The sequence below is a fragment of the Panthera uncia genome, chromosome F2 (genome assembly GCF_023721935.1).
Source record: "Panthera uncia isolate 11264 chromosome F2, Puncia_PCG_1.0, whole genome shotgun sequence".
NCBI lineage: Eukaryota > Metazoa > Chordata > Mammalia > Carnivora > Felidae > Panthera > Panthera uncia.
Genome location: NC_064812.1, coordinates 16,063,153 through 16,077,467, shown reverse-complemented (window position 1 = coordinate 16,077,467; position 14,315 = coordinate 16,063,153). Strand labels below are relative to the sequence as shown.

At 44.2% G+C, this 14,315-nt stretch overlaps 1 protein-coding gene across 1 annotated transcript in view; it reads left to right on the top strand.

The window, feature by feature from the left end:
* The window catches only part of FER1L6 (fer-1 like family member 6), a 140,637-nt gene that overhangs the window by 107,069 nt on the left and 19,253 nt on the right, over nt 1–14,315 (top strand). Inside the window, exons 37-38 of the mRNA XM_049633507.1 lie at nt 2,756–2,997; nt 4,434–4,597. Coding sequence (XP_049489464.1) covers nt 2,756–2,997; nt 4,434–4,597 — 406 coding nt within the window. The remainder of the gene's footprint in view (nt 1–2,755; nt 2,998–4,433; nt 4,598–14,315) is intronic.

Sequence of the window (14,315 nt, the reverse complement as noted above, 5' to 3'; positions counted from 1 at the left end):
CTTCTTAGATAAGGTCACTTCCTTTGTCAAATATTATTTGGTCACTTTGCTAAGAATTATTATCTTATAAAAATATTTTTGTGGGCACCTGGGTGGCTCAGTCGGTTGAGCAACCGACTTCAGCTCAGGTCATGATCTCACGGTCTGTGAGTTCAAGCCTCGTGTCGGGCTCTGGGCTGACAGCTCAGAGCCTGGAGCCTGCTTCCGATTCTGTGTCTCCCTCTCTCTCTGCCCCTCCCCCGCTCATTCTCTCTCTCTCTCTCTCTCTCTCTCTCTCTCTCTCTCTTTGAGAAATAAATAAACATTAAAAAAATTTTTTTATAAAAAAAAAATATTTTTGTGAGGAAATCTTATATAAACATCTCTTTTCGGTTAAATGTTGGATACCTAAGCTTTTTGAGTGACATTCAAAATACCTTTACACCTGAAACAAGTAGAGAGATGTGGCACAAATGATGAGAGATTCAGTGTTAAGGACATTGTAAGACTAATACAGAAGCTAAAAGTCACACCTTACTCTTCGCTAGTTCTACCAAAAGGAAAGATGTCAACCTAGAACTCAGGACACCACATTTTCCCCCTCTCCCTCCCTCCCTCCCTCCCTCCCTCTCTCTCTCTCACTCTCTCTCATATTGGCTATGACACAAACACCTTGGTAGGCTTCCTTTAAGCCCTTAATCATGGAGGGAAATGAGATGGTAAAGTGATTCAAACATGTCCCCTTAGATAAAACCCATCTCAGAAGTAGTGAACTCATCTCACCTCGTTTTGCTATCTCTTTGCCTTCTCCAAACAAGAAACGTTTTTCTTTGTTGACTCCATTTCTAGTATGCCATTGAATCTTGTCCATTTTGCTTTACAAATAGTCACCAGCACTGTCCATTCTCCCCGTCTTCACCACACCACAACCATTTCCCTCCATCATTTCTTGCTGGGGCCACCGAAGTACCAATACCATGTGGCTTGGTCTCTCCGTATAATGTGTTCTCTATGTTGAACCATGGGTTGTCTTTTCAAAGCATAATCTGATCAAGTCAACCCTATACTTTAGGCTCTTTAATGACATTCTATTTTCTCTGGATAAAGATTTAGATCCCTAATATGTCCTAAAGTATCCTGTACGACTAGCCCCTCCTATCTCTACAGCCCCATCTTGTTTTCTGCTCTTTAGTGATGCTGAGCTTCTTTCCCTTGTTATATGCACATCTCTCAGTGGTGACTTCTGCCACCCCCTCCATCCTTCTGTCCCCTTCCCTCTATGGCTACAGCTCTATGAAGGCAAAGGCCATCTCTGTGTGCTCCCATCACTCCTCTAACAGCTAGCACACTCCTTGGCTCATAATGGATACCACATATAGATTGGCTGAGGGAGCACAATCTTTACCTAAATAATTGCATCCATACTCTGAGTGGTACCACTCCTCTGGGATGTGGAAGTTCTTTATCTTTCCCTGACTTGTGGGGAAGGGATGTCTGCTTTCAGAAAGCACATGGTTTGGAATTATCAATTAGTTTGAATTAAAAGCACCTATTTGCCCAGTAATTCACCATGGATAAAGCACTAGGGGAAAATGTATTAATCGCAGCTTACTCTTAACTGAGGAGGGAGAGCAGATGACACTAAGAGGAAATAACATTATATATAATTTGGAGGACACAAAGCACTTTACAGCTATTACCTCATATAATTCTTCAGAGCAACCCTACGAACTAGGTGCTGTCATTGCTGCTACTTTTCAAATGAAATGGAGGCACAGAAGGGTTGGGTAACTTATCCATGGCTTTCCGGGTAGTAATGGCACAGCCAGGATTAGAATTCAGGTGGGTACAGACAGGCTTCTACCCTCCGTGCCACGTTGATCCAGACCTCTGGGTTTTTGAGGCCCAGAACCAGAGAGGAGGGGGCCAATCATAGGGCTGACACCAGGGGTCTAAACCAGACCAATTAGAGAGGCCCCAGGGCAATGGGTGCAGAGGTGGTACCCTCACTAAGAGTGCCCAGAGGGAGAGGAAACTCAGATTACACTTTCCTTTCACATTTCCTGAGTTTTCCCTCTTTTTTTTAAAATTTTTTTTTTAACGTTTATTTATTTTTGAGACAGAGAGACAGAGCATGAACGGGGGAGGATCTGAGAGAGAGGGAGACACAGAATCTGAAACAAGCTCCAGGCTCTGAGCTGTCAGCACAGAGCCCGACGCGGGGCTCGAACTCACCGACTATGAGATCATGACCTGAGCCAAAGTCGGACGCTTAACCGACTGAGCCACCCAGGCGCCCCTTTCCTCTTTTTTTTTTTAATGTTTATTTATTTGTTTTGAGAGAGAGAGAGAGAGAGAGAGAGAGAGAGAATCTCAAGCAGACTCCACCCTGTCAGCACAGAGCCCAATGTGGGGCTTGAACTCATGAACCATGAGATCATGACCTGAGCTGAAACCAAGAGTCAGCCTAACTGGCTGAGCCACCCAGGTGCCCCTGAGTTTTCCTTCTTTATTGCATGGGGCTTCAAGGCTATCCCAGAGCAATTGAAGACATTTCCCAAATCTAGCTTAGAATGAGAATCTTGTTTCTGTTTCAGACCCTTTGACTCCTATTTGTCTCTTTCAGATTCGATGGAAACTTCCATCTGAATCTAACTATATCATAATTTGAAAACTATGAGCTGTGGCCACATTAAACTAGCTAAATCACTCTTGATTATACTGATGCCTGAATAATGGACTCAGAGTGTGTAATTCTTTTTCTGTGTTCACTCAGGTGGATAAAGGGTTTGGAAGATGACAAGCAGGAGACAGACGTGCATTACAACTCCTTGACTGGCGAGGGGAACTTCAACTGGCGCTTCCTGTTTCCATTTCAGTACCTCCCAGCTGAGAAGCAAATGGTCATTACGAAGAGGGAGAACATCTTTTCCTTAGAGAAGATGGAGTGTAAGACACCAGCCGTGTTGGTGCTTCAGGTTTGGGATTTTGAAACACTGTCCTCAGATGACTTTCTGGGTAAGCCAGTGACTTCGTAAAGCTCGTATTAATATTAAGGGTTTTGTCCCAGTTTGGGGAGAGTTCGGTCTGATTTAGCTACAAGGATAATTTCGGTGCAATTTATGATAGCAAAAAATTTAGAAACACTCCAAATAGCCATTCGTAGGGGATTGGCTGAATAAGTTACAGGGCGTCCTTATGGTGGAAGATTATTTATTTATTTATTTATTTATTTAGCGCAAGTGGAGGAGGGGGAGCGAGAGAGGGAGACACAGCATCTGAGGCAGGTTCCAGGCCCTGAGCTGTCAGCACAGAGCTCGATGTGGGGCTTGAACTCACAAACCGTGAGATCGTGACCTGAGCCGAAGTCGGAAGTTTAACTGCCTGAGCCACCCAGGTGTCCCAGAAGATACATTTCAATCAGACTTAAAATCATCTTTGCTCTACCACTAAGAAGCCTGTTAAGTTTTGAGCTAGTTACTAGTCCCCTCTGTACCTCAGTTTTCTCCGGTTGTAAAATGGAGATAGTAATATTACATACCTCAGAGTGTGTTTAGAGCTGTACATGTGATAATATAATTTAAAAACTCATACATAATAAGCACCCAAAAAGTGATAATCCTGCAGCCATTAAAAATATTCATTTAGTGAGTTGGAAGTTATACAGGATGCACTAAGTGAACAAAGAGTGTAGAAAAAAATCCCCTTTCTGTAAAATATATGTTTATATGTATCAGAGGCAGAGGTAATCAGGGACAGGCAAAGAAACAATGACTGTCATAGGATAAGAACTAACGAGCAGCGGTCAACTTTGGGGGGATGGCATTTTATGGAATATTTTTCTATTAATTTTTTGCTTATGTGTATGCTCTAAATGCTTATAATTAACAAATATTATTTCTGTACTAGGGAAAGGTTATTTAAGAGAGAGAGACAAAATACTCTCATGTCATTATCTTCCCCTCTGTAATATTCACTCATCGCAAATACTTTGGGGGAGCCCACTAAGTCTTGGAGAGTAGCTACAGAGATGATAAGACTTGGTCCCCCACCTGGAGGGGGTTAGTGGGACTCAGAGGAAAGTGAGCTGGGGGAGGAGGTTCTTATAGGTGGATCCACATTAAGGCAGAGGAGAGCTCAGAGGATAGGCACGTAATCCCCACATACTCGGAGTAGATAAGACGCCCAGCAGCGATGACACCTGACACTAAAGCTTGAAAGTTATATATTGTAGCTCTGCCCCTGTCTACTACCTGCTACATTTGGTACATGTCTTGGTCATATTTGTATCCCCAAAACCTAGCACATGCTAGTGACCCCATGTGTACTGGTTGAATGACCAGTGAGTGAATGGATGGATGGATGAATGAATGAATGAACGAACGGGTGGGTGAATAATTGGTGGTGATGGATTCTAAAGCCCTTCTGTAACTGTTAAGGGCATCTCTTCACAGGCTCCCTGGAAATGAACCTCAATAGCTTCCCCCAAGCCGCCAAGACTGCCAAAGCCTGCGATCTCGCCAAGTTTGAAAATGCAAGCGAGGAGAGCAAGATCTCCATATTCCAGCAAAAGCGTGTGCGGGGCTGGTGGCCTTTTGCTAAAAGCAAAGAACTCACAGTAAGTGGCAGCTGTAGGAGAGGGGGTTGGGAGGCAGACAGGGGACACCATGCTCTTTAAGTGAGTCATTTTGTAAACTTCAATTGGAGTGCCTTGAAGTGGCACAGAGTGCTTTAGGGCAAAGGTTCCGCTGAGAAGCAAGAATTTTGAAAATTTTATAAATGCATTAAACTTCTGTATTTCAGCATACTTGATTTAATAGCCATGTGAGGATGGTTTTCTAACTTCTTGGCTTGAATGTATGCCCCTGGCATTATTTTTTTCCCCAACGTTTCTTGAAATTATGCATGAAGTCTTGACTAATACACAGTTTTAATGGAATGACCTCATCCCTTCACCCTTAAATGCAGAGACTCCATTTTAAGAGTGATCCAGACTTTTAAAATTACCTTGAGAGGGTAGCAGCAGGGAGAGCCATTTCCCCTTTCCCTGCATTGCCAGCCCAGTCTGGACTGTACATGGTGCAGGGGCTCAGCCCATTCACAAATATTGTGAAGGGAGTTCTTGCAGCCTTCTTGGTCTTCCGAAAGGGAGAGTGGATGACCCACTTGAGAAAAGGGACTGCATTGGTGGCCCCTTTCTGTGCTGCCTTCTCCTCCTGGAGAGAACACATTCTCCCCTCCTCTCCTGTACCTAGTGGCGAAAGCACACCTGGGTTGTATCCCTTGTGGCCACACTTGGTTTTCTCTCGCTGCTCTAGCGGCCCAGTGAGGATGAGGCAAGGATTCCCTTTACACCTGACTCAGTAAATGGCTGGTGCTGGCCTTACTCTGTGGCATCTAGTCTTATTGTGTTTTGGAGGAGGTTTTCTCTTCCTGCCATTCTCAGTTGAACCGCCTCTGATTGGTGAGGTTGGGTCAAGAGAATGAGGCTGTAGGCAGGCTCATTCTTCCCCCTCTGGCCAAGTACACGTTGAGGGTTTATTGCATGGCCGCTTCTGTACTCTGTTCCAGGCCTCATGGCTTAGCACATTACAGATGTTCAGTCAATGAATTGGTTGATGAATGGGTGAATTCAGAAATAGAGGAAGCATGGCCACTGTGTTCAACCAGCTCAGAGTCTCGCGAGAGGGACGGATGCGTTAACAACCCCATCGTGCATGACGTAGTCAAAGCGTGTATGACCCAGGGAAGGAAAAGAGAGGAGGAAGGGAACCTGATTCTCTTTGAGGATGTCGAGGGTCAAGCAGAGCATCAGTTTTTCAAGAACAAAGGATGACGGCAAGGTACTTTCTTGATGAAGAAGAGGGTAGATAACTACTTCAAGTAGAGGAACCAGGAGGGGTGCAACATGGAGGCACCAAGTCTCCCCACATGGAAGGCTACCTGCCCACCAGTCAGAGTTGCCAGAGTGCGGTGTGAGTTTGGGAAATGGGATTGCCAAGTCCCCAAATCCAAATTCGTGTGTTTTGACATAATTGCTGCTTCTATAAAATAATTGACAGTAATTATGTATGCATGATTACATAATGGCAGTCATTTATTCCATTTTTATAGCCCTTTAGAGTTTGCCAAGTATGTTCAGATCCCTTCTGTTATTTCATTTGACCCTAGTTGACTCTCTGTTAGTTTCTGTGTCACTTACTTCTTTCATTTCATGCAACACATATTTATTGAGCATCTATTAAGTGATAGGCCCTGGGAATAAAATATGAGTAATAACAGACATAGCCTCTGCCAGCATGGAGCTTACAGTCCAGCCTCAAAGACTGACACACACAAATGCAGTCACTCACAGGCACACCAAGAAAGCAGATACTTAACAAGGACCGGGGAGGAAACAACATGCTGAATTAAAGCATATCCACTGCAGGTATTTGCACTCCCTATGGTGGTTGGAGGCCTTTCCGTGACTGTGAAACTTTTAGGTTGAGGTCTGAAGAAGGAAAAGTAGTAGTTTTCCGTCAGAAAAACACAGAAGGAAATGTGTTACCAAGTAGACACCACAGGCAGAGGCCCTGAGGTGAGAATAAGTTTGGTGAGAGGGAGAAACTAAAATAAAACAAACCAACCCTCCTCCCTCCCCTGACCCCGCCATGAGCAGAGCATGGGGAGGAGTGAGGGTGCAGCAGAGGGGAGACCAGAGCCGGATCATGCAGACCACGGCGCCATATTGAAAAGTTTGGGTTTTATTCTCAGAGCAATGGGAAGCCACTGAATGGTCAGGGAGGTGAGAGGATCTGAATGGCAAAGGAAACACACGTCCTCACTGTTTATATGGACAGTGAGTGGGAGAGGGTCACAATTGGAGAAGGAGAAGAAGTAGGCAGAAATGTAGGAAGATAATGATAAAAATGTACTTGAAACATAAACCCGGAGAAGAGACTCTTTGGAGAAGGACAGTTGGGTTACTGTGTCAGATGCCCTTGAATGGTCATATAAAAAGCAGAGAGTTGTCCATTGGATTTAGCAACCTGGAGGTCATGGCGACCTTTTGAAAGGGACTGTTGTAAAGGCTCACAGCAGCACTATTCACAATAGCCCAAGAGTGGAAATGTCCAAAGGTCCCTCAACTCATAAATGGATAAACAAAAGGTGATACAGCCATACAATGGAACATAATTCAGCCATAAAAAGAAAGAAAGTGCTGATACAGCCTCCAACATGGATGGACCTGGAAAACATGCTCAGTGAAAGAAGGCAGTCCCTAAAAACCACATACAATATGATTCCATTTATAGGAAATGTCCAGAATAGGTAACCCATAGAAAGTAGATTGGTGGTTGCCAGGGGCTGAAGGGAAGGGGAATGCAGAGTGGCTGCTAACCGGCACAGATTTCTTTTGGGGGGTGATAAAAATGTTCTGGAATTAGTGCTGATGGCTGTACAGCTTTGTGATTATACTAAGATCTACTTTATTGTGCACTGCAAAAGGGTGAACTGTATGGCATGGGAATTATATCTCAATATTTAAAAAGCAAGACCCGGGTCGCCTGGGTGGCTTAGTTGGTCGAGTGTCTGACTTTGGCTCAGGTCATGATCTCAGGGTTCATGAGTTTGAGCCCCGCATCGGGCTTGCTGCTGCCATTGCAGAGCCTGCCTCAGATCCTCTGTCCCCCCCGTCCCACCTTTCCCCTGCTTGCTCTCTCTCTCTCAAATATATAAATAAAAGGTGGTGTTGGCAGAATGGTGAGGACTGACACAGGTTAGCACGCAGTGTGGAGCGAGTGGGGATAAGCTAGTGGAGACAGCATGTGTAGACTCTGGAAGCCTTCATAATTCCACCTTCACTCCTACCCTCAAACTGCGCCAGCCACCCTCAGCTACCCTCGTTCCCCAGCCGCTCCCTGTTCGGTCCCATACCCTTGCTCTTGTGTCAGCTGGTGCTTCTGCCTGGAATGCCTTGGCTCCCTTCTTCTCGGGGAAAACTCCTCCTCCTTACGTATTTTGAGACTCCTTTGAGCAGTCACCCCCCTCTGGGAAGCCTCCCCGGTACCCTGGCTGGGAACAGGCTTGCCCGCCTTCATGCTTCCAGAGCTCTGGTCACACAGATTTGCAATTGTCTGTATGTGTCTCGGTTCCTCTGCTGGGAGCAACCTGAGTCCAGAGACTGTGCTTTCTCTTTTTGTTCCTTTTCAGAAGTTTTAGGGTCTAACGTGGTTTCTGGCGCATAGTACATGCTCAGTAAATTTTTACTGAACGAATCAATCAATTCAGAAACAATTACAACACTGACCCAACAATCAAAGAGATTATATGATTTCCTTCTCTTTTTATTCAGCGTACTGAGCACATAGAAAGTGTTCAACAAATCCTCTTTGAGAATAAATACATCAGCACACATTACTTGTAAGGCTAAGTGTCACTGTAGAAACCAGAGGATAATGTGCCAAAGAAACAAGGGAAAAGAGAGGAAGGCTTTAATGGTGGGAGGTTCAGAGGATACAGATAGGTTGTTTGAGGACATACAGAGAATGGATGAAGGGGTGTTTAGGTTGTGAGAGTCTGTTTTTCTAGACTGCATTAAGTATTATGCAGTGGTTAAGACCAAAGATTGTAAAAACAGACAGCTTAGGTGTGAATCCTGTCCTCTCCTAACTAGCTGTGTGACATGAGGCAACTTACTTAATCTCTCTGTGCCTCAGCTTCCATATCTCTAAAGTGGGGATTCATAATATGTACGTATCTCATGGGGTTTTAGCAGATAAATGAGTCCATATACATTAAGTGTTTAGAACCGTGAGAAGAAACGAAGACCTACTGAATGAGAACAGGCTCTTTATTTAGAGCTTTGCTATGACAAGAGTCAGCTACCATCATCCAGGTTTGATGGAGATTCTGAGACAGGGGAGTAGGGAAGCTTTCTGATGGAAAAAAGAGAAGGCTTCAGGTTTCCTCTGTTTGGAGGTTGTTGGCAGGCAGAGTAACTGAAGTGGGGCATCCTATGTGACCGGATAAGGGAGGATATTGAGGGGGGCCCAAAACTAGGGAATCAGCCTCAAACAGGCAACTTGGAGATGGGCACCCACAGAAACTGGGTGGGAGGGGTGCCCCTTGATGTGTAATTTTCAAAGAGATGGCTCCCAGGTCTTCGGGAAAGGCAGTTCCTGGGTGTTAAAGACAAAGAGCCTATCTAATATTTAAGAGGATTTATATCCACTTCAAAGAGAGGTGAAAGGGGAGTTCCGGAAGATGGCGGCGTAGGAGGACGCGGGGCTCACAGCGCGTCCAGCCGATCACTTAGATTCCACCTACACCTGCCTAAAGAACCCAGAAAACCGCCAGAGGATTAGCAGAAGGGAGTCTCTGGAGTCAAGCGCAGACGAGAGGCCCACGGAAGAGGGTAGGAAGGGCGGCGAGGCGGTGCGCGCTCCACGGACTGGCGGGAGGGAGCCGGGGCGGAGGGGCGGCTCGCCGGCCAAGCGGAGCCCCCGAGTCTGGCTGGCAAAAGCGGAGGGGCCGGACGGACTGTGTTCCGACAGCAAGCGCGACTTAGCGTCTGGGAGGTCAGAAGTTAACAGCTCTGCTCGGAAAGCGGGAAGGCTGGAGGACAAAGGGAGGGAGAGCTGCTGGGCCCCCGGACGGCAGAGCTCAGCTTGGCGGGGAACAAAGGCGCCAGCGCCATCTCCCCCGCCCATCCCCCAGCCAAAATCCCAAAGGGAACCAGTTCCTGCCAGGGAACTTGCTCGCTCCGCGCAAACACCCAACTCTGTGCTTCTGCGGAGCCAAACCTCCGGCAGCGGATCTGACTCCCTCCCGCTGCCACAGGGCTCCTCCTGAAGTGGATCACCTAAGGAGAAGCGAGCTAAGCCTGCCCCTCCTGCCCCCGTGCACCTTGCCTACCCACCCCAGCTAATACGCCAGATCCCCAGCAACACAAGCCTGGCAGTGTGCAAGTAGCCCAGACGGGACACGCCACCCCACAGTGAATCCCGCCCCTAGGAGAGGGGAAGAGAAGGCACACACCAGTCTGACTGTGGCCCCAGCAGTGGGCTGGGGGCAGACATCGGGTCGGACTGCGGCCCCGCCCACCAACTCCAGTTATACACCACAGCACAGGGGAAGTGCACTGCAGGTCCTCACCACGCCAGGGACTCTCCAAAATGACCAAACGGAAGAATTCCCCTCAGAAGAATCTCCAGGAAATAACAACAGCTAATGAACTGATCAAAAAGGATTTAAATAATATAACAGAAAGTGAATTTAGAATAATAGTCATAAAATTAATCGCTGGGCTTGAAAACAGTATACAGGACAGCAGAGAATCTCTTGCCATAAAGATCGAGGGACTAAGGAACAGTCACGAGGAGTTGAAAAACGCTTTAAACGAAATGCAAAACAAAATGGAAACCACAATGGCTCGGCTTGAAGAGGCAGAGGAGAGAATAGGTGAACTAGAAGATAAAGTTATGGAGAAAGAGGAAGCTGAAAGAAAGAGAGATAAAAAAATCCAGGAGTATGAGGGGAAAATTAGAGAACTAAGTGATACACTAAAAAGAAACAATATACGCATAATTGGTATCCCAGAGGAGGAAGAGAGAGGGAAAGGTGCTGAAGGGGTACTTGAACAAATTATAGCTGAGAACTTCCCTGAACTGGGGAAGGAAAAAGGCATTGAAATCCAAGAGGCACAGAGAACTCCCTTCAGACGTAACTTGAATCGATCTTCTGCACGACATATCATAGTGAAACTGGCAAAATACAAGGATAAAGAGAAAATTCTGAAAGCAGCAAGGGATAAACGTGCCCTCACTTATAAAGGGAGACCTATAAGACTCGTGACTGATCTCTCCTTTGAAACTTGGCAGGCCAGAAAGGCTTGGCACGATATCTACAGTGTGCTAAACAGAAAAAATATGCAGCCGAGAATCCTTTATCCAGCAAGTCTGTCATTTAGAATAGAAGGAGAGATAAAGGTCTTCCCAAACAAACAAAAACTGAAGGAATTTGTCACCACGAAACCAGCCCTACAAGAGATCCTAAGGGGGATCCTGTGAGACAAAGTACCAGAGACATCGCTACAAGCATAAAACATACAGACATCACAATGACTCTAAACCCATATCTTTCTATAATAACACTGAATGTAAATGGATTAAATGCGCCAACTAAAAGACATAGGGTATCAGAATGGATAAAAAAACAAGACCCATCTATTTGCTGTCTACAAGAGACTCATTTTAGATCTGAGGACACCTTTAGATTGAGAGTGAGGGGATGGAGAACTATTTATCATGCTCCTGGAAGCCAAAAGAAAGCTGGAGTAGCCATACTTATATCAGACAAACTAGACTTTAAATTAAAGGCTGTAACAAGAGATGAAGAAGGGCATTATATAATAATCACAGGGTCTATCCACCAGGAAGAGCTAACTATTATAAATGTCTATGCGCCAAATACCTGAGCCCCCAGATATATAAAACAATTACTCATAAACATAAGCAACCTTATTGATAAGAATGTGGTCATTGCAGGGGACTTTAACACCCCACTTACAGAAATGGATAGATCATCTAGACACAAGGTCAATAAAGAAACAAGGGCCCTGAATGATACATTGGATCAGATGGACTTGACAGATATATTTAGAACTCTGCATCCCAAAGCAACAGAATATACTTTCTTCTCGAGTGCACATGGAACATTCTCCAAGATAGATCATATACTGGGTCACAAAACAGCCCTTCATAAGTTTACAAGAATTGAAATTATACCATGCATACTTTCAGACCACAATGCTATGAAGCTTGAAATCAACCACAGGAAAAAGTCTGGAAAACCTCCAAAAGCATGGAGGTTAAAGAACACCCTACTAACGAATGAGTGGGTCAACCAGGCAATTAGAGAAGAAATTAAAATATATATGGAAACAAACGAAAATGAAAATACAACAATCCAAACGCTTTGGGATGCAGCGAAGGCAGGCCTGAGAGGAAAATACATTGCAATCCAGGCCTATCTCAAGAAACAAGAAAAATCCCAAATACAAAATCTAACAGCACACCTAAAGGAAATAGAAGCAGAACAGCAAAGGCAGCCTAAACCCAGCAGAAGAAGAGAAATAATAAAGATCAGAGCAGAAATAAACAATATAGAATCTAAAAAAACTGTAGAGCAGATCAACGAAACCAAGAGTTGGTTTTTTGAAAAAATAAACAAAATTGACAAACCTCTAGCCAGGCTTCTCAAAAAGAAAAGGGAGATGACCCAAATAGATAAAATCATGAATGAAAATGGAATGATTACAACCAATCCCTCAGAGATACAAACAATTATCAGGGAATACTATGAAAAATTATATGCCAGCAAATTGGACAACCTGGAAGAAATGGACAAATTTCTAAACACCCACACTCTTCCAAAACTCAATCAGGAGGAAATAGAAAGCTTGAACAGACCCATAACCAGCGAAGAAATTGAATCGGTTATCAAAAATCTCCCAACAAATAAGAGTCCAGGACCAGATGGCTTCCCAGGGGAGTTCTACCAGACATTTAAGGCAGAGATAATACCTATCCTTCTCAAGCTATTCCAAGAAATAGAAAGGGAAGGAAAACTTCCAGACTCATTCTATGAAGCCAGTATTACTTTGATTCCTAAACCAGACAGAGACCCAGTAAAAAAAGAGAACTACAGGCCAATATCCCTGATGAATATGGATGCAAAAATTCTCAATAAGATACTAGCAAATCGAATTCAACAGCATATAAAAAGAATTATTCACCATGATCAAGTGGGATTCATTCCTGGGATGCAGGGCTGGTTCAACATTCGCAAATCGATCAACGTGATACATCACATTAACAAAAAAAAAGAGAAGAACCATATGATCCTGTCAATCGATGCAGAAAAGGCCTTTGACAAAATCCAGCACCCTTTCTTAATAAAAACCCTTGAGAAAGTCGGGATAGAAGGAACATACTTAAAGATCATAAAGGCCATTTATGAAAAGCCCACAGCTAACATCATCCTCAACGGGGAAAAACTGAGAGCTTTTTCCCTGAGATCAGGAACACGACAGGGATGCCCACTGTCACCGCTGTTGTTCAATATAGTGCTGGAAGTTCTAGCATCAGCAATCAGACAACAAAAGGAAATCAAAGGCATCAAAATTGGCAAAGATGAAGTCAAGCTTTCGCTTTTTGCAGATGACATGATATTATACATGGAAAATCCGATAGACTCCACCAAAAGTCTGCTAGAACTGATACATGAATTCAGCAAAGTTGCAGGATACAAAATCAATGTGCAGAAATCAGTTGCATTCTTATACACTAACAATGAAGCAACAGAAAGACAAATGAAGAAACTGATCCCATTCACAATTGCACCAAGAAGCATAAAATACCTAGGAATAAATCTAACCAAAGATGTAAAAGATCTGTATGCTGAAAACTATAGAAAGCTTATGCAGGTAATTGAAGAAGATATAAAGAAATGGAAAGACATTCCCTGCTCATGGATTGGAAGAATAAATATTGTCAAAATGTCAATACTACCCAAAGCTATCTACACATTCAATGCAATCCCAATCAAAATTGCACCAGCATTCTTCTCGAAACTAGAACAAGCAATCCTAAAATTCATATGGAACCACAAAAGGCCCCGAATAGCCAAAGTAATTTTGAAGAAGAAGACCAAAGCAGGAGGCATCACAATCCCAGACTTTAGCCTCTACTACAAAGCTGTCATCATCAAGACAGCATGGTATTGGCATAAAAACAGACACATAGACCAATGGAATAGAATAGAAACCCCAGAACTAGACCCACAAACGTATGGCCAACTCATCTTTGACAAAGCAGGAAAGAACATCCAATGGAAAAAAGACAGTCTCTTTAACAAATGGTGCTGGGAGAACTGGACAGCAACATGCAGAAGGTTGAAACTAGACCACTTTCTCACACCATTCACAAAAATAAACTCAAAATGGATAAAGGACCTGAATGTGAGACAGGAAACCATCAAAACCTTAGAGGAGAAAGCAGGAAAAGACCTCTCTGACCTCAGCCGTAGCAATCTCTTACTCGGCACATCCCCAAAGGCAAGGGAATTAAAAGCAAAAGTGAATTACTGGGACCTTATGAAGATAAAAAGCTTCTGCACAGCAAAGGAAACAACCAACAAAACTAAAAGGCAACCAACGGAATGGGAAAAGATATTTGCAAATGACACATCGGACAAAGGGCTAGTATCCAAAATCTATAAAGAGCTCATCAAACTCCACACCCGAAAAACAAATAACCCAGTGAAGAAATGGGCAGAAAACATGAATAGAC